Raw genomic sequence first — 20,469 nt, 5'->3', positions numbered from 1 at the left:
CCCCCCCCCCCGACCGCGGCAGAGCTCTCGGGCTGTGCGCTGAGCGAGTGCAGACCTGACCTCAGGTGTGTGGGGAGCAGCCCCCCACCCCGCCGCGAGCTGGCCGGGCCTGGCCCCCCACCTTACCCTGGGCCAGCTGCCCCAGGAGGACACATGCCCTCCCTCACGCGGCAGATGAAGCCAGTCCTCCCACAGGTTTCCTCTAACAGCCCCTGGTTTTCTAGAACCTTCTGTCCAGAGGCCTAAAGAAGTCAGACAGGCTGCTTAAGGTCACACTGAAGATAAAATATTCACAAATATATCACCTCAGAGCTCAGTAAAGCCGTGACGAGCCATTACCCGCAGCGTGACCTTGCGTGAGGCATCCGGCTCTGTCACCTCAGACTCCCAGCCAGGGGCTCCAGCAGCCTGGCTCTGGGGATGTGCAGACCCAGACTCGGGGCTGCAGGGTCCTGGCCACTGCTCTCTGACTCCTCGTGAACTAAAACCTGGACGAGACCGGGACACCAGTGTCTGTGACGGCCCGGCTCCAGCCAGAAGACACTTTGATTATAAGCCCCGTTATTTCTACCCACATATTCCAGCTCCTCCTCCAGAGCCACAAAGACCAAGTCCGATGCCAGCACCAGGCCCGGCCCCAGCACACAGGCAGCACCTGCATCCCCAGAAATCTCTCCCCAGCCTCGGCTCCTCCCTCCTCGCTCTTCACGACAGGTGGGAGCACCCTACCCGCTGGTCTGTGTGACGGATTCCTTCAACAGGCATTTCTGGTCTTCCCCGTGTGCCTCCCAACCAGGCACTTGGGAACTAAGGTGTCTGTCCCAACGACTCCACAGCCTGCCAGGGGTCCACGGTCCCCCAGAAAGTGACAGTGAGCCACTGTCCCCTTCGTGGCTCTGAAGGAGCTGGGGCTTCTCAGATGTCAGAGAATCTGCTGACACCTGGGGGCTCCAGGGACATAGGCGGAGAGGCCACACCACACCGCTGACTTCCACTGCGTCACCCAAAGCCCCCGGTTCTTTCTCAAACTTGCAGGTCCAGGCTCTCCCAGCCATAGCGTGCACTCCACCCCGCTGAGCCAGTTCTCACCAGGAACTGTCTCTCCACCCAGCTCCAGACCTGACTGTGACTCTGCAATAGCTCTTTCCGGCAGTGAACGAGTGGCCACCCACAAGGAGCTGCCCTGTCTGGCCTGTTGCTGGGCAGACGCACTGGAGAGTCCCTCCTCACATAACTTCCCAGAAATGAAGATTTTATGTTACAAATTTAGAACTCAGAAACTAAAACGTTTAACAACTTTCTTTTCTTGCTCCAAGGACAAATCAGAATTTCACCTACAAAAGCAGGGGGTGACTGTCCATGTCAGTGACTGTGTGGAAGCTGACAGGTGTCCCAAGCCCCCACCCAGAACGTCACTCATTCCCAGGAAGCACCCGGACCAGACTCACCCCCATACACCTGGCCAACTGTGCTGGAGCAAACCAGGCCTGCAGAGGGAAGGGTTCTTCTCCTTAGTGTCCAAGCCCTGAATAAGCTCTGATAAAACCCAACCTGATTGAAATATGAATCAAAGTCTTAGAGTCGCTAAGGGCATTCTGGATACTTCTTTAAATACTACTTCTAAATCCCCAGGACACTGACTTCATTGCCACTCTGAAAGAGTGGAGACGCCCTCTCCCAGCTCCTCCCTGCAAAGTTATCAGCAGCAAGCACAGTCTTGCTGAATATTCTCATTTCTAAATCCTTGCCCAGCTGACAGTGATCTATGCCTGCTCCCGTAGGAGGGCAGACATGAAAAGCTTACGACCTCAAATCTTAATGGGCTTATGAAAAAGTATGTTGTAAGGAGACCTGCTTCTCCAGTTTTATTAGATTAACCCAATCCATCAGCTCCAACGTCACCTGATTCACGGCGAATCCGGGCTGCGGCACCCTGAAGGCTCGGGAGCGCCGCACGGCTGTCACCTGGCCCCCCATGCAGAGCTCCCGCGGGGGCTGCACTCAAAGGGTGCTCTCCACCCCACCCAGGGGTGGCCAGTGACACTCCTGTAGTTACAGCGCAGCCAGTAGAGGAGCTGGGAGGAGAGGTCCAAAAGGACCACCCCTGGGACAAAGGATGGAAGCCGTGGGGGCAACCTGGGCAGGATTTACATTCGGCACCCATCACTAAGGCACCCAGAACCTGAAGCCCAAGCCCAGGATGCTGCGTACGTGCAGAGCCGGCATCAGCCCTCACACCCCTGGCCCCTCCACCAGCCCCCGGGAACCGCTCAGCCGGGCCACCCCACCTGCCAGCTCCTCTCTCTGGGCCACTGGGCTTTACTCACCGAGGCTACCGCCTAGTGAGAGGGTGCTGGGGGGCTGACAAAGATGACTGACAAGAGCTGGGTGCCGGGCCCCGGCAGCCTCAACTCAGGACTTCCTGCAGAAGGGCTGGTGGGCCTGGAGGTCCAGCCACAGCAACAGGCCCTCGTCACAGGCGGAGCTGGAGGTCCAGCCACGGCAACAGGCCCTCGTCACAGGCAGGGCTCGACAAGCGGCCGTGGTAAGCAGCACCAAGCTCTTGCACAAGCAGGAACCCAAACCTATAGAAGCTAAGTCACCCTCTGGAAACAGAGCTGGGAGCACCCAGCCTGGTGGATGAGACAGTGGACCTGGACCTGCCCCCCTGCCACCACCACCCAGGCCACCCACTGCCCGTAACTTCCGCTCAGTTTAGTGGCTTCCATTCTGCCCCGGCACCCAAACACCCTCATGCAGCCATGCCCACCACAGCTCCCGCAGAGCAGGCCATGTCCACCTGCCTCTTTGGGCCAAACCACACTCCTTCCCTCGGCAAGCCCTTCCTGGCATCCGGCTCTGGCCCAGGCCTGTCCTCAGCTCAAGGTCCTGCTGAAATGTCCCCTGGGAAGCCTCCTCTGCCCTGGGCAGAGTGAGGTGCCCCAAGTCCCCTGCCTCATCATCACCTCTGGCACAGCACCTCCTGTCACGGCTGCGTGTCCACCTCCCACGCCAGGCAGTGGACCCCTCCGGGCACGGACACCACGTCAGGCATCTCGAGGGAGCCGGGGCCTACGTCAGACCAGGATTCATGTAGTAGAAGGTGGACAAGTGGAAGGACTGACCGGTGGGGGGACAGACGGATAGATACAGGCCATCCGCAGATTGGCATCAGGTACAATCACACACAGTGCCTGGTTATTGCAAATCCAGCATCTTCTCGCTGGCTCCACAGGGACTATTTGTGACCAAGCCACAGCTGTCCCCCGCCTGGAGGGTGGCGGCAGCCTCCAGGCCCTTCCTCCACACCCCAGGTCCTGCATATCCACTGCCCACCCACGCCCGTTCCTGGCAGCCTTCCTCCTGCTCCACACACTCCTCGTTCACTCCTTCGTGGCCGGGGCTCTCGGAACTCCTTCCCCAAGACCCTCTGCTAGAAGCCTTCATCGCCGGGGGCCGATCTCATTTGGGGACCCACCATGCCCTCCCTGCCCACTGGCTGTGCAGGCCCGGGGACCACACATCCCGGTGCAACTTCTTCAGCACAGCTGCGCGTGAGTAGCCAGGCTCTCTCGCTGGGATGGGGGCTCTTTGAGGTCAGGGTCCCTGTCTTCCATCACTGTGTCCCCAGGGCTGAGAAAGGGCCAGGCCCAGAATAGGTGCTCAGTAAACGTGCCTTGACTGAACGATCAAGCTCTTCCCCAGAGGTGCAGACAAGTCCTCTGAAGCCCAGGGAGGCCCCGCCTCTCACCATCTTGGACACGCCCTCTCCAGGGACAGCAAAGGTGGCACAGGCCAAGCGTGAGGGGAATAGGGCGTTAGGCAAGTCCTGAAGGTCTGCGATTCCCAGGCCTCCGCAGTGACTGATGAGCCCTGTCCTCGGGATGGGAGCCGGTCCTCGACTGGAAACACCGCGTGGAATCCCCAGATCGGTCCCGCAAAACAAGCTTCAGGAAATGCCCTGCCCTGGGCTCCAAGGACAGCGCTGAGCTAGGGCAGAGAGGCCAGAGTCCGGAAGGCCACAGAGACATCTGCTCCACACAGATCCTCTCCTGGAAGGACCCAGTTCCGTTTGGCTGCAGGTGGACCATTCAGTGCTTGATTGGCGGTAACACCCTAGGGACTGGTGACCCTCACGCTGCTCCCTTGAACACGTGTGCACCAGGGGCCTGGAACCTCCGGCCTCGCCCACCAGCACAGTCAGCTCTGAGCATCCGGGTGCGGCGGCCCTGCAGACGGTGTGCAAACGACCAGATCCAAAGATGAGCTCGGCAGTCCATCTCCTGTGATTTACTGCCAGCCCCGTGAAGAGCGTGACTGAAGACGCTCTTTGGGGTATGGAGAGTGGAAGTGTCCTAATTAGAATTCAGGTGGCCTTTGGATAACACGAGGAAGGAATTTAATAAATGCCTTAAGCCAAATGAAGTCATCTTGCAATACTCACCGGGCAGTAAGAAATTTTTCCTTTTCTTAAAACAAAATCACCAGATTGTAGGAAGCATGAGGTCTCCAAGGGCTCCGTCGGCACCACCCTCATTTACCAAAGCCGTCCCTAGCCTCAGGATGGAGGAGAGGAGCCCTCTGTAGAGCCACGTGCAGGGCCCCACACGTGTCCACGAAGCTGGGCGGTGCTGGAGAAGGCAGGAGGAAGGTGGAATTCACCAGAACACACCCGCCACCCGAGGGCCAGCTCCACAGCAGCTCATGCCCCAGGCTCACTCCCCAAGTGCCAGGCAGTGATGCCAACACCCCAGCCAGAGCCCTGACTGTCCCCTACAGACCCAGCCCTCCCATCTCCCTTCAGAAAGCTATAGGTGTTCTTTACTTAGGATGCGCCCCGGCGGCACACTCACTTCTGAATCAACCTCGCAGGACCCTGGGGAGGAAGGGACCCCAGCCCGTGGCAACATTCCCACCACCCAGCGAGCCTTCCCCACTGCACGAATGGCAATCTCCGTGAGCTTGGAAATGCTCAGGACTGCCCACTGTGCAACCGGGAATCAGCCCTCTGTCCCCTTCCCACCCCGTCCCCCCTCTCCCCTTCACAGCCATACTACTCAGAAGATGTGGGGTCACCTCAATGCAAGCTGAGGTCAGCCCACCCCACCCAAAGTGCACCTCTCTGCAGCCTTCAACGGCCAGGGCACTACTGCTCCAGTGGAATGGGGAGCTGCCCACTCCCCACCATGACCTACTGACCCCGCCATCCCCTTCCCAGAGCTGCACCCCACATAAGGCAGCCACTCACTGTGTGGGCCTATTCCATTTAAATTTAAATAAAGTAAAATGAGAAGTTCAGGTCCTCAGTCACATTTCTCATTTCGAATAAGCCACTATGCCCACGGGCTACCCCACTGGGCGCTTCCATCACCCTAGAACCTTCTAGTGCACGCGCTGCTCCCGAATCCCTCCCGTTGGCTCCACGCAGTCCAGCGCTCCCGTCCCTCCCCCTCGCAGCGCGGCCAGGCCCCCTGCACCTCCATATACTTACACACCCACACTGGGTCACTCCCATGTCCTGCTATTGTGAATAATGCTGCAACGAACGTGGGGGGGGCCTCTTGCAATACTGATCTCATCTCCTTGGAATAAACAAATTCAGTAAAGTTGCAAGTTAAACATCAATACACGAAAATCAGCTGCATTTTTCTACCCTAACAGTGAACTATAGGGAACTATCCCATGGACAAGTGCCTCGAAAAGAATAAAATACTTACTAGTAAATCCAACCACGGAGGTGACAGGCTTGCACACTGGAAACCGAAGCACCGATGAACAGAACGGAGGACGAGGCAAACAAACGGAAAGACGTCCTGTGCTCATGGACCCGATGAATCAATAGTGCGAAGGCCCACACTACGCAAAGCCACCTGCAGACTCACCGCAATCCCCACCAAAACGCCAATGACATTCTTCACAGAAACAGCAAAGCAAACCTAACGTCCGTATGGAAGCACCACGGAGCCCGAGGAGCGGAAGCCGTCCTGAGCTGCCTGACGTCCTACTGCCATGGAGCACAAGGGAGTTACAATCCGGAAACTTCGCTTGTCTCTGCCCTTGGGGAACCTGCGTTTGCCAACCCCTCTGGGCCCATCTCCTCCCGGGCAAGGCCCTTATTGTGGCCACCCCATCACGGGGAGGCAGAGCTCACCCTAAACCGCACCTCGAGGGTCAGGGACCCCTTGCCAATGGGGCACAGAGCACATCCTCTCCCATCATCTCGGGAGGTTGAGCAGCCAAGCTCAGACACAACGGCAGGGCCTGGGACAGAAGCTTCTTCCCACAAGGGGCTTCCATAGGCCTCCAGACTAAAGAGCAAGCATGGGACGCGGAGGGGGGAAGGCAGCCAAGGACCTACCCCTGCGTTCTCCCAGGACCCTGCTGCTGCAGGGAGAGCCCCGAGGAGCCGGGGACACTGCTTGCTCCTGACATCTAAAACCTTCTCTCCCTGGATGTTCCCGGGGCTCACTCCACCCTTCACTCCGGTTCCAGCTCAGACCTTAACGGAGCAGCCGTCCCCAAACCCACAGGGAGAACAGCAGCTCCCGACACCCTCGTTCCTTCACAACAGCTGCTGCGGTCACGCCCTGCACGTCATCGCCTCAGCTCCCCCCGGCACCAGGAGGACTGCAGGTCTAGCGCCCGTGGGATCTAGGCTTCTCCCCTTCGTCCAGCAGGACTGGATGAGCACATCACTCCCCCTCGCACTCCCTCATGCGCAGCTCCCTGCTTCTCACTGTTTTCTCCACAGCAAACACCCCGACCTTACGGGAGCCTTGCACACTCCTGCATCTGTCTGCTGGGACGTAAGGGCACTCAGGGAAGGACTTCTGCACAGCTGGAGGCCGGGGGCCCGCATGTTACCTTCCTCCCTCCACCGTCATCCCACCGGGAAGAGAGGACAGGACAGAGGGAGCAGCTCCAGCCGCACCTCTGTGCTGGGACAGTGGTGAGGGCAGAGGGGAAACTGTGGGGGCATGCCTCCGAAGGGACCCTCGGCAGGGCTGCCCACACCCCCCAACCCCGCCACCAGCACAGGACAACAGGGTCCCTCCAGGGCCAAAAGGCTGCAAGTACCAGGCTAGCTTTCTCAGAGCCGGCGGGGGGAGGCCGAGCCCACACCATCACTGTCCAGTCACAGCAGTGCGGTGCCCCCCCTCTTCCTGCCAACTCAGTGTCTGCCCTCCTTCACCTGAGAGCAAGGCCTGCATGCCTTCTCATGGACACAGACCAAGAGGCTAGCTTGTGGAAGAGAAGGGAGGGTCAGAGAGCAACAGGAATGAAACCAGAGCACGCCTGGCTGACCAAGGGCCCCAACAGGTTAGGGACAGACGACCTCACCTCCACAGCTGCAGACCAAGAGCAAAGGAAACAAGCCCAGGGGTCTCTCTTGTTGGAGGTAATCAGTATCCACATGGTGGATGGACAGATGGACCCTTCCCACAGTCCAGGGATGGGCAGCCAAAGGCAAGGCTGAGAGCCAAGTCCTAGAGGCCTGGCATCGGCTCCCACGGCCCAGGCTCCCCAGGAGTCAGACTGCCCCCTCCAGCCTAACCACTGCGAACAAAAGCGCGACGTGCCCAGGGAGCCAGGGCCATCTCCCTGAAGCCTGGGCTGTGGCTGGATTGTTTGTGCTTCTTAAATGCCTGTTTTCACGCCTGTGAGGGTGCCCCTCATTCATCTTCACGCCACTTCCCGCTGGGAGCCTGGGTCAGAGCAGCTGCCCCCCAAAACCCTTTGTGGGCACACGCCCTCACTGGGCTTCAAGCTACCTTCAAGGGGTTAAGGAGCTATTGAAACCTACAATGGCCCAGCTGGTAAACACCCCAGTTTAGGTGAGAGTAATCACCAGAATGCCATCCCATGATTACTATGTATTTTCATTGCCAAAAGATGTAATACAATTTCATGGTTACTTGGACCTGTAAAATAGAAATACCCCCAATTTTTAAGATATGAAAAGGTTTATGACCATGGTACTGTCAGCTCAAGAATGAGTCCATGGTACAAATGAGTCAATTCATGACAAAATTTAATTTCAGGAAAATTAACGCAATAAAGATGCCACAACTGTGCTTAAAGTTTTAACACCTATTAGGAGTCTGAGGGAAGTGGTGCAGGACCACAGACACACAGATCTGTTTTCTGGTTCCTCACAATGCGACTGACTTCGTACCTAATTTATCTGTAATGGGGACGTCATTACAAGGAACTGTGTGTTTAATGAGGGGACCAGGGTCTTCAACAGCCTAACCCATCACAAATGGAGAGCGTTCCCACGTCACGGGGTATTAAGTTTGTTTCCTACGATGCTACCGAGACCCACTTAATAGCACCAGGCTGACAGCCATTCGCACTGAACAGCCCAGGGAAGGCTTTATATCCCAGCAAGTGTCAGTGGCCAAAAAGTCTGTAATTGCCAAGCACTCAGAAAAGCAAAACCGAAGTGGGGGATCTGGACCCAAGCAGCTGAGTCGTCATAATTTCTACAGTGAATATCATTAGAACACGCAAGCCGCAAAAACGGAAAGCAAAGTCAAAGCATGGGGCTCCAGAAGCACCAGCAGCCCCGAGCCCCACGGGACACGAGGACGTCCTCAGGAACAGAACTTCGGGCCGCCGCTCCGGCTGATTCCCGTGACCACAAGCGCGGCGTCGGAAGCCGCGGGCGCGGGGGCCGGGCCGCTCAGCAGCTGGAGCTCCTACCCCAGAGAGAAAACGCAGGTCCAGACCGAGGGCTCCTTCAAGGGAGGGAAGGGGAGGGAAGGGGAAGGACGTGCAGGACAAGCTCTAAGGGGCCTCCCGCCTTCCGCCACCACATTCATGAACGTCTACGTGCAAGGCTCCCACGCGGGAGGCCAGCCCCGCGGCTGGGGCTTATGCTGCCCTACACAGCAGCCACCGCCCGGCGCTCCCTTTCCCGGTCCAGAGCCCGCGAATGCTGGGGCGCACTGCAGCAGAAACCCTGCCTCTCGGCGTGAAGAACCCAGCCTCCGCGGGCCTCCACTCCCGGGCCCACGTCAGGCTCCCGCTCTCCGCGAGGGATGATGAACGGCGGGCGTGTAAGCCCTGCAGCGCGGCCTCAGCTTCAGCAAACATCTCCAGCAAAATGAAAAGGTGCTAGAATAAGCAATGGGACACTCAAGGGAACAAAGGTGGTTTGTTCCAGAAAACTCAATCTCCAGAAGAAATGAATTTCATCAAAATCGGTGGAGAGGAGAAAATTTCATATTGCACTGAATCTGTCAGTGATTTTTTTAAAAATCTTTATTATAAGTAACTCAAAACAAAGACAACGTGTGAGTCCTGAGTGTGAATGTTTCTGGCAGCCGCGGCGCAGACGTACGCAGAGTTACAAGCATCCCCCACCACACCCCTAGGACCCTGACGAAATGTAAATTGCTCATGAGCCCCGGGGACGCTGGCACCACACGGTCGGAATGAAATTCAGCTACAAACAGAACGACAGGAAGTTCTTCTTCCCGGTTCTACATCTACGCAGACGACAAGAACACCAGAAAAGGACGTTCCTCGAGCGGACGCCTGCGGGCACAAAGCCAGCGCGGCAGGCGGGCCAGGCCGGGCGCGGCAGGAGGGAGCGTGCGCAGGGCCGCCGGGGGCCGTCGGGGACAGCTCACCTGGTAGGTGTCCCACAGGCGGATGGTGCAGCGCAGGGGCACTTCCCGCATCAGCAGGTTGTTCATCCAGCGGAAGGCGAACTGCAGGTACCTCACCTCGTGCTGGTCCAGGTGCCGGTGGACTTGGTCTGCACGAGACAAACACAGGCCCCAAGGCAGTGAGGGAGAGCCCCCCGGGGGTGACCCCGGGACCACCCACGCCGACCACCAGATGCCCAAGCCACACACCCAGGGAGCGAAGAAGTCATCTCCATTAAGAGAATTCAGATCGATTCTTCCTCTGGAAAGGGAGCGGCAGTGGTGGCCGTGACGGGAACAGCGGCGAGGGTGGCCCGGGGTCATGTGTGCACCATGCTGCAGATGCCCCCGCCCCGCCCCAGCCCCAGTAAGAGGGGCAAGACCACTCCTGCCTCGCGGGTGAGAAACAGGTTTGCGAGGCCAGCGGACGCTCCGGGGCATGCAGTGAGCGCTCACTCCCGCCCCAGGCAAGTCCACCAGGCATAGGCTGCAGGCCCAGGAGGGCTCGGACAGAGAGAAGGAGAGCTCGCTGGCTCCCAAAACGACCTCAAGCTCATCCCAGGCCAATTCCCCACGTGTTCCCGGACCCAGCCAGTGAGCCAGCAAGCGGGACACAGCCCTGGGCCCTAGGCTGGGTGCCTCTGGATTCCAGGTTTGGGGCTGGCCTCCAGATGGCTGACCTCTCAGAAGAACCAAGCTTCCCTGACGCACGATCTCCCACCAGCCACGAATGGCTCCTCCCCACCCCACTGCCATGGGCAGCAACTCCTCAGCTGAGGTCCCCTGTGCTCCCTGCCCAGACCTCTCTGCCGAGTGCTCAGCAACCTGGGGCGAGGCTCTGGAGCTCCACGAAGCTCCACGGTTTATGAACCCTGGATATGCCCCTACAGGAAGCAAAGATTCTGGGGATGGTGGTGACCCTGCTTTTTCCCAGCATTCTGCCCGCAAAGATCCACTCTGCGCTGTTTCGGAGGACAAGCAAGTGCTGCCGAACGGGAACCTTCCCGTGCTGACTGTGATTAATCAGGGCCCACCAAGCGCTGCTAAAAGCACTCTTCCCGCACATATCTTTTGAGTTCCTGAGTTACATGCAAGTTCCTTCTCTCTGGGGCCTACCTTCCCGTGACCAGCCCTGAGAAGTGACCCTGAAAAAAGTTTACAGGTTTTCCCGCTCTCCCAAAGAAAGTTCCAGAACTAACAATAAACAAGTATTAGTGTTTTGTTGCTTCTGGTTTGTTTTTACTCGTGTCCCCAAGCACAAGGGGGGGGGGGGTGCGAGGGGTGGGAGGGCCCTGTCCTGAGACCCTCTGCACCTTACAGTCACTCTGGCTGAAGTGTGAGTGCCTGGCGAGGTGCTCTCGTCCACAGGAGAGGAAGGCGGGCCACAGAAAAGCTCCAGACAGCTCTGGTTCCCACTACTGGAGCCAGTTCCGTCACTGGCTCTGCTAGGACACCCCACTCCAAGCCACTGCTGTCCCCGGCTGAGCATGACAAACACGCCTGGACCCTTGACGTGGCAGGCGGGGCAGGACACATGCAAGGCTGGGTGTGGGGGAACAGCTGGGCCACATGGTGCAGCAGACCCAGCAACACACTATAGGATCAATCACAACTAGACAGTGACTAATGGCACGGGGCTGAGAAGAACCACACAGGCTCATTTCTGAGTCCTTGCAGCCAGCTGGGAGCGAGATGCCAGGGAGGAGGCTGCTGGGACCAGGCAGTGGGAAGACCCCAGACGCCCCAAGGCCCACCACGTGCTGCCTCTTCGGGAATGAATATAGGGACCGAGGGCTCTGGGCACGGCATAGGGCAGGCTGGGCCCCGGGTGCCGAGGCCAGGAAACAGGCAGAGAGGGAAGGCCCACCAGCTCTGGCTGATGTCTGCTCCCCCAGGGATTCAGCTCCTATGGGCAGGGGCCCCTCTCCCCAGACAAGCAATTCACATGCCCGGGAAGGAGGACTTGTTTTATTTTTGCTTGATTGAGAGGTTCTGACCCAAGCCCATGCAAGCGCGAAGGAAGACTCCTACATTTCTGCATTATCAATCCCATTTGTCCTTCCCCGTGACGCCTAAGCAGGAAAACATTTCTGTGCACAAGGGGCTGGAATGGAGTGTGAACCAGGGAGCCAGGTGCTATCGAGGCTGAAGTCAGCTGGAAGCAAACGGGGTCACACTAGGCAGTAAGAACAGATCGCCCTCAGAAACTTGAAAGCTATTCTTATAGTAAGACCAAATAAATAAGCATTATGAAGTCAATTATCATCACTAATTTTTAGGATAAAACCTAAGCTTTCAATGAAATGCCGTCTTTGCACTAGGCCCCCTTGAGCCCCATCTTCCACACCCTTGCCGCAGACTAGGGCCTGTCCCCCTGTCCTGGGGCATTGGGTGAACACAGGTGAGAGGCCCTTGAGGAGCTCAGGCCTGAGTGACCACCAGCGTCCAGCAAAACACAAGGCCAGCTCAGGGGCTGGCTGGCCTGACAACAGGGTGCAGCGGGGGCTGACCTCAGTGGTCCCCACACTGAGCTGGACAGCACCCTCATCTGAGGAGCTTAAGACACAGGTTCTCAGGCTCATCTCAACTTTCTCCATCAGAATCTTTCAGGTGGGGCCTGAGAATCTGTGTTTAGTCAGCTCTCCGGAAGATTCTGATGTTCTCGGAACCCCACCCAGGGGTGTCGAGGGACAGAGGACAACAGAATTCCAGCCTCTCACACAGGGTCCCCATTCTAGAAGTTCCACACATGGGGCAGGGCAGGTGCAACCCACAGGTGGGGCCACACTGTGGTCTATCTAACCATGTTCTTCTAATCAACTTCTGTTTTATTAAATACAATTATTTTTCAATAAACTTAATTTCACTACAAAAGAGAAATTTCCACTTGCTCTAGTGGAGGGTAAAGCGGCCAGGAGTTCGTCAACAGTGTGGCGCTAGGCAGGGCCCCCCAGCAGCAGTTCCCAGGAGAACAGAGTCACCAGGAATGAGCAAAGCCCCAAGTGCCCAGTCTCCCTTCTCTGCTCCTGTTCCCCACAGCGCAGTACGGAGGAGCGTTCTCAGCAATGCGATGGGGCACTGTGTTCCCTGTAAAGAACTGAAGAATGATTTCTAACCTACAATTATCAGCAGCTACAAAACTAACCCTCTGGACAGTCCCAAGGGCCCCTGAGTGGCCCCTCCATCCAGGCCTGACCTTTGCCTGCTGCCCCAGAACAGAAGCCCCACCAGCAGATGGCCAGCCTCTGCCGCAGCCCAGGGCACCGACTCGAGCACTCTGGATAGTGTGAAATTCAAGTATGAGAACACTTAAACACGCAGTTTAGAAAATTTCTGATTTTACTGAAAAAACCTCCTTCACACAGGAAAAGTAGAGTCACTTCCCTGCGTATACAGTTGGCAGCTTGGGGGAGAGCAGGCTGGAACAGGGGCAACAGCTGAGCAGACAGAACCCCTGCCTGAAAACAGCCCAGGAAGGAGGGAGGCCAACACAGCGGCAGCTCCCGGGACAGGCGGCTGGCCCTGGCTGTCACCGGTACCCCCCGCTGGTCATCCTAGCCTGCCACTCTACAGGGACATGTGGGCCACACCAGCGCCTCGTCCCCTGGCGCAGGACAGACCCCAGGGCTGCAGCAGGTCAGCAGCCTGGAGCCTCCCACGGCACAGCGGTCAGCCCACCCGTCCCATCCCAGTCGCCCTGTGGGCCTGACACAGTCCAAAGCCCATCAACGACAGCAGTGGGTGGGTCACATTGTAACAGTGGAGAAGGAAATGCCAACTACAAAGTTTACCAACGTGGATTCAAGTTACGCTTTCACAGGGCCACTGCCTCCCATCCTCTGCTCCTGCCCAGTAACAACATGGATTGTTAGCTGAGGGACCATCAAGCCCAGGGCACTGATAAGAGGCTGTCACCCAGGATCTCCATGGGGTACAACCAGCAGGTCTTCCCCAGGACCCCGGCCTCCTGCGGGACGGGGGACGCCATCTGGGCCCACGGACAGACACAGAGCCCAGCCCGGCATGCAGTCCGTGCCTGGAACGTGGCTTAGGGAGAATGATGGCCAGAGCCGGACGCTCTCAGCACAGGTGGACAGAACGAAAGCCCGGGAAGGGAGCTGCCCACACAAGTTAAGGACAGAACAGCCGTGGCCTCCCCAACCAGGCCCATGCTCTGTGTGGCACTCACAGCTGGCGTAGGACAAGGTCACCAGTTGACCAACTGGGGAAATAGCTCCAAAAACGTGTTGGGAGGCGTGAGTCACCTTTCTAATGTAAACTGGCAAGCAAACAGATTTGGAAAATTAAACACATTTCTGGAACATCTATCACTGAAGTAACCTCAGAAAACTGTAAAAATTAAGCCTTTCTCTTCTACAGTTGAGTCCCACCTGAGGCCCCAACAGCAGAGATATGGGGACAGGTGAGTTCTCAGCCCCTCCCCACGAGACGCAGACAGAGGCGGTCCCTGCCTCAGACTGGGCCAGAAAGAGCCCCTTCCTAAAGGGGCCAGGCCTGCAGGACCTTGACCCGGGGGCACGCCACCCTCTGCCTGGGTAAAGTGTGCACAGATACAGGCCAGGCGGCAGTGGACTGGACACGGGACTGCCCCTCTCCATGTCCTAAAGGGACCCCACACTGCCACATGGGCACAGGGCCTTGCCCCGTGTGTCTGGGTACCAGCCCTGGCGGCACGGCGACAGCGCTCTGGAGAACAAGGCCTGGCCCACGTGGGAAAGCAAGGGCCGCGGGAACGACCAGAAACCCGACGCCCCGCTGACCCCACAAGGACACAGGTGAAGTCCTTCCAGAGCAAAGGCTCCTCATCCATCAGCTCTTTCAGGGAAAATTTACCAGGGAGCCCTCCCCCCACCACGTACCCAGGCTGCCCGGGAGAGGAAGCTACGGGGCAGACAAGGCCTGCGGCCTGCCCTCCAACAGCGCAGCAGCTGGAGGAGAGACAGAAAATTCAACCCGGAGTCTCACAGTTGTCTGCTTCATCAGAATAAGCCACCCTGCATGCCCCACGCACCCGGCCTTCTCTGCCTGAGAGGTGCTGAGGAGGCCAGCCCCCCCCCCGTCCCTGTGGCAGGGCTCTGAGCCCCAGGTGGGAGCCGAGATGAGGCACCCTGAGGCCGGGCCGCCCCTGCACACTCAGGCCTGCAGGAGCACCCGTCCCTCATGCGGAGGTGGCTTCTCTGTAAGTAAGTGATGGAGAGTGACAAGTGGGCCCGCCGCCAGCCCCCCAGCCCCCCTCTCGCATGCAGGACTCCTGGCGGGCTTACCTCCTGTTTAGAATGTGTTGAAAAATGGACAACTAAACTCGACGCATTACTTTCAATTTATAGATGTCAGGGCTGCAAACATATATGCTGAAAAGCTTCATTTTTCCTATTTTATAAGTAATTGTGAGCAGATGCTCTTTCACTGATAAAGGTAATTTGGTTAGCAATAATTCTGAATTTGAAATTTTCCATTCCACTGGAAATAAGAGTGTATATATAATGAATGAGCAGGCAGATGTAATTATTGTCATCTTTCAGGTTGAAAAGATTTTTTTCACAAAACCCTCCGTGGCGGGCTAGGGCACCACCATCGTCCCAGCATCCCCAGGAAGGTGCCTGTCACATTGACACACAGGCCGCCGCAATATTTGCTGGACACTTTTCCTCAGCACTTTAAACAGCAGATCTACAGACTGAAAATTCCACTGAAACATTTTGTCTTCTTGATTAAAAATAAAAATACATTATGCAAACACACTGTGTCCCAGGATTTATGCTAAAAAGGAAAAAAAACACGGATCCCATTGACTTGGCATAAAAAACACACTGTTTATGCAGGGCAGACACTACTCAGATTTATTTGCCCGAAGAGTGAGCATAATTGCTCACACTTAGACACCTGACGAAGAACACGGTTCAGAACCCTCCACAAAGCCGAGAACAGACATGAATGCATCACACTTCTGCAGGGCAAGGCGTGAATAGGCTTTGATTTGGGAGGAAGATTTCAATTCTCTATCAGTTAAAGAGATAAAAAAGGAACAAAACAAGAGCCCCCTGACAGTGAACACGGGCCTCTTTGCAGCCGAGAAGCCCCTTGTCTGGGCTCACCCACCCTCTCGGTTTGGAGGACGAGAGCTGGAAAAGAGTCAGGCCCACACGGAGGCAGGGCCCAGCTGCATCCACAGGCCAGAGGACATGGGCCTCCCTGTATCAGGGGCGCAGGGGCACGGCCACCTCCGTGAAGGGGAGGTCTAGGGGTCCCCACCACAGACACCCACAGAGGTGCCCCAAAGGGACAGGGGATCTCAGCTGGAAGGGGACGGGATGGGCAGACGGGGGAAGTGAGGAAATAGAGCAGAACCCAGGACCTACAATTGCACTCTAAGCACAGGACACTCCCTGCAAATCCCTGCGGGCAAACGTCGTGCCAGCCCCACACCAGGGGCAGTGAGGAGGCCGTGGCCTGGGTCTGGGCTACTGGCCTGTCTTCTCCCTCAGGCAGTGGGTGAGCCCAGGCCAGACACTAAGGAAGAGCGCTAAGACCTCAGGTTTAGAGTCAAGAGAGCCTGGGTTCAAATCCCAGGTCAGCTTCTGGAAAGTTTTTGCAGCTCTCAGGGCCCTGAGGTCCTCCACCCCTGAAAAGCCTGCTCCCTCCCAGCACTCTCTCAAAAAAGTTCCTGGCACAGCAGCAGCCACCATCAAGAAAGGGGAGCCACTGCCTCGTGTGTGGCCAGAGCGCGTGGGCGGGATACCAGGAAGGGCCTACGGGGTGGTCCTACAGCGCAGGTGCGCAGGGGGGACTTGGTGAGGGAAATCCAACCCAGGGCAGGCCTGCCATCAATGGCAGCTGACTGGTATTGCTACGCGCAATGTGCTTCCTCAGGAAACCATTTCCCTCATTAACATACGCTGTTGCATTTCAATAAGGATGTTCAAAAAAACATTTTTTACCTTGGAAATTGTAATGGAAATCAATAGGAAGTGAGATGTATTTAGACAACTTAACACCATCTTAGGAATGTGCTGATGGCCTAAGGAGAGAAAGCCCACCCCCCACCCCCACCCTGTGCCACAAACCCAGGATCCCAGTGGGTCCCACAGGGGGACCATTCCACACCTTCCGCATCCTCCACGAGCAAGGAGGAGCGCACAGAAGCTCAGTGAGAACCCACGAAGCTGGCTTCCCAGGAGCACCTCTATAACGCCAAACACTACAGATGCGCCATTTTGAAATGATTCTGGACCATGTGCCTGGTCAGAGAGACTTCCTTGTTCCAAAATAAAGAATGGGACTGGCTTTTGCCCCTTTCCCGGGAGCGAGGCTCTAAGTCTTCGGACTTCCCCCAGGATGGACTGTCCCTGTCATGCTACTGAGGGAGGTTCTGGTGAGCACATCCCTCAGCAGGGTCAGGATGGGGACTGGCTGGGACCCCCAGCTGCCTGCTGTCAGGGAGAAGAGAGGAGCTGGAGACTGAGTCCAACACAGGGCCCATATCCAATGGCGCCCATGTGAGGAAACCGACACACTCTGGACACTCAGACCCAGGAGAGCTTCCCTGCTCGTGGTGAGCACACGGATGCAGTGCGGGGCAGGTGGGCAACGCGCCCTGACTCCGGGGGGAGAGGGAACCCTCTACAGGCTCAGACCCTTCCCAACCCCGTTCTATGCCTCCCTTATTCGGCTGGACCTCCTGATCTGTACCCTTCATAATAAAACCATAATCATAGGTTCAGTGTCTTCCTGAGCTCTGTGAGCCATTCTAGCGGGTCGTCGAACCTAAGGGAGCCACGGGAACCGCTGAATTTACGGCCACTCGGTCAGAAGTGCAGGCGGCCTGGGGACCACGGAGGTGCAGCTGACGTCTGAAGTGGCGCAGTCTGGTGGAGAACTGAGCCAGCCCTTAACCTGTGGGGTCTGACACCACCTCCGAGGGGTTAGCGGCAGAACTGCACACCCACTGGGGGTACAAACAGAATACTCCCGCCACCATCAAGTGGCCCTGAGCTGCGATTCAAAAAGGTATCAGGGCAGAGGACAAACGGCAAATACGTTCTCCCAAAATAACTTCTCCGAGGCCGGTTTGAACATCAAGGTCACGCCAGGCGACTGCTATCTTCTTACAGGCTGCACACGGGGCAGGGGGGTGAAGGTGTGTCACCCCCACAAGGGCTGCGAACCATTCTCGAGCAGGAGAGTCTAGCAGGGTCAGTGCACAGCGGTGGGGAGCGGCCGGAGCGCAGCTACTCCCGGGCCTCGGGGCACAGACGCCACCAGCACCCCCAGGACCCAGCCTACGCGCAGGGAGTGACAGGAAGGCTCCCGGCAGGACGGGAGAAAACAGCATCTACCTGACACACGACACACTACCTTCCCATCTTTAGAGAGGTATTAAGGCATGTTTTTTTGACAGTAACATTATCTAAAATCAAGTTCTTCTACAGCTGCCTGGAATCGAAGCGACGAGGCGTTAAATCATTCTCACTTCGCAGATGTGCTCATGAGCTTCTCCACAAACGCCTGTTTTCATATCAGGAAGCAACAACCAACCTGATTTATTAGAAAAGAGCGCAGCTGACAGAGCGACTTCCCTGGGCACCCTGAGCACGGAGGCGCTGACAGCCCGCGGCAAGGACAGCCCGCCGCGCGCACGTGCGCAGCAGCGGTGGCCCGGGCAGTGGAGGGGGCGGCTGGACGCCAGACCAGACGGACGGGAGCTGGAGGGGGCCTGGCTCTTGGCTCCGTCCCACTCAACACCCACACAGGCTTCTAGATGGGGACACAGTGAGGGCACTGATGAAGAGTCCCCGCCTCAGCTTCCGAGATCTGATGGGCCAGCGGGGTGGGCCAGGCGCGGTCTGCAGCTGAGGCAGCAGTAAGCCCCCCCCCCCACCGAGGGGGGTGTCTCTGGGCTCGCCAAGGCCACCGACAGATAGTGCCAATAGGAAATGGACCTGTGATGGTGGTGAGCAGAGCCAGGCAGGAATGAGGGAGACGGGCCCTCACTCTCAGTGCTGCGCGGAAAAGCGGGGGGCTCCACGGCATTATCTGTCCTTCGTTCATTAGTTTTCTGATTCCGTATAACAAATTGCCACCAGGAATTTGTTATCTCACAGCCCCCATGGCTCTGAGTCCAGGCAGGATGGCTGCATCCACCGCTCGGGGCTTTGCAAAGCTGCAACGAAGGCTGCACTCTCATCCAGAGGCTTGACCAAAGAAGCACCCGCCTCCAAGTTAATCCAGGGTTGGCAGAATTCAGTCCCCTGCAGGAGTATGACCGAGGGCGCCAGCCCTCTGCTGGCTATCAGCTGGAGGCCACCGACACATCCTTGCCATGTGAGCTTCTCCAGGTGGCCACCTGCTTCAAGAGCAGAGGCAGAATCTCTAGCTAGTCTGCTAGAATGGAATCTTAGCTAATGTAACGTAATCATGGGACTGATAGCCCACCACCCCACACTCCATCAAGCCGTAGGATTCACCCAAACCCAGGAGCAGGGATTGCATAAGAGTGTGGATACCCGCAGACAGGACGCTCTGGGAGTCCCCAGAGAGCCCATCTACCACGTGCGCTCACGGCACTCACCCTGGCAGGAGCAGACCCGTCTGAGCCTATGACACACCAACCCCTATGTTCCTCTGTCGGGCAGGGTAGGGCGGAGGCGGGCCAGGGCTGCCCACAACTCCAGCTCGGTAACCCAACCATGGCTACGAGTCAGGACAGGAAGGCAGGCTCTGCCTGACCCACGCCTCCAAACCAACAGGCAAGGCCCTTTTCCAAATGGGGCAGAAAGCAGAGAAGAGAGAAACTGAGCTAAACAAGCACACGGCTCAGATAAACAGTCTGCAAACCGCCGCGTCAGCAGTAAGAAAGCCCTGACGCGACCCAAACCTGCAAGGAAGTTGAAGATGGGGAGCCTCTCCAGAAGTGTTGCCTCCGCCGTGGCGCATTTCAGACTGAGAACGCTGCCACGAAAACACCCATGAGTTCTGACCAGGACCTGTGACTCCCAGGCCTGGGCTGGCATGCAGGTGTGTGCGTGCCCACATTCGACACTGAGCTCAAGCACCACCACCCTCCTGAGGCCCCTCTGACCCCCCCCCTCCGAAGCAGACCTCCCCTTCCTCAGCATCCCGCGGGGCCGCACTTTAGTGGCCTTGGTGGTGGGCACCGCCATCTCGCCCATCAAACCGTGAGATAGTACTGGGCAGGCTCCTTCCAATGCCTTTCCACACCCAGGACCCAAAGCGCAAGACAGTAGGAGTTTCCCATGAAAGCAGGAGGGATGAGGGGGGCCGGGGTGGCTCAGTCGGTGAAGCCTCTGCCTTCGGCTCGGGTCACGATCCCAGTGAACTGGGATCGAATCCCGCATCAGGCTCCTTGCTCAGGAGGGAGCCTGCTTCTCCCTCTGCGTGCCGCTCCCCCAGCTTCTGTGGCAGATGCTCTCTGACAACTAAATAAATAAAATCTTTAAGAAAAAAAAGAAAGAAAGAAAGAAAGAAAGTGGGAGGATTGAATGGATGAAAAGATGGATAGACTCACTGATTAATGGACACCCTGATGGATGGACAGCCGAATGATGGATGGATGGACAGATGGATAGACGGACAGATGGATGGATGGATCAGGGGAGAGAGGACAAAATGCCAGAGACTAATCAAGAAGTAAAGGGGAAGATGGATGGGAAGGATCTTTCCGGCGTGTCTCTGGAAAAAGCACTTTCCAAAGCAAGTTCTAGGACTCTGATACTCTCCTTGTCATAAACCATTACTGAAGACCAGACTCTAGTTGAGGGAACTGACTTGTTTT

The 20,469-nt window shown here is 57.2% G+C and overlaps 1 protein-coding gene across 1 annotated transcript in view; it reads right to left on the bottom strand.

Annotated features, from left to right (window-relative positions):
* Positions 1-20,469, bottom strand: part of TBC1D22A (TBC1 domain family member 22A) — a 318,127-nt gene that overhangs the window by 85,819 nt on the left and 211,839 nt on the right. Inside the window, exon 11 of the mRNA XM_040637730.1 lies at positions 9,639-9,766. Coding sequence (XP_040493664.1) covers positions 9,639-9,766 — 128 coding nt within the window. The remainder of the gene's footprint in view (positions 1-9,638; positions 9,767-20,469) is intronic.

The sequence above is a fragment of the Ursus maritimus genome, unplaced genomic scaffold, assembly GCF_017311325.1.
Source record: "Ursus maritimus isolate PB19 unplaced genomic scaffold, ASM1731132v1 scaffold_21, whole genome shotgun sequence".
Classification (NCBI taxonomy): domain Eukaryota; kingdom Metazoa; phylum Chordata; class Mammalia; order Carnivora; family Ursidae; genus Ursus; species Ursus maritimus.
The sequence above is the reverse complement of the archived record's forward strand: the minus strand, read 5'-3'. Positions and strand labels throughout refer to the sequence as shown.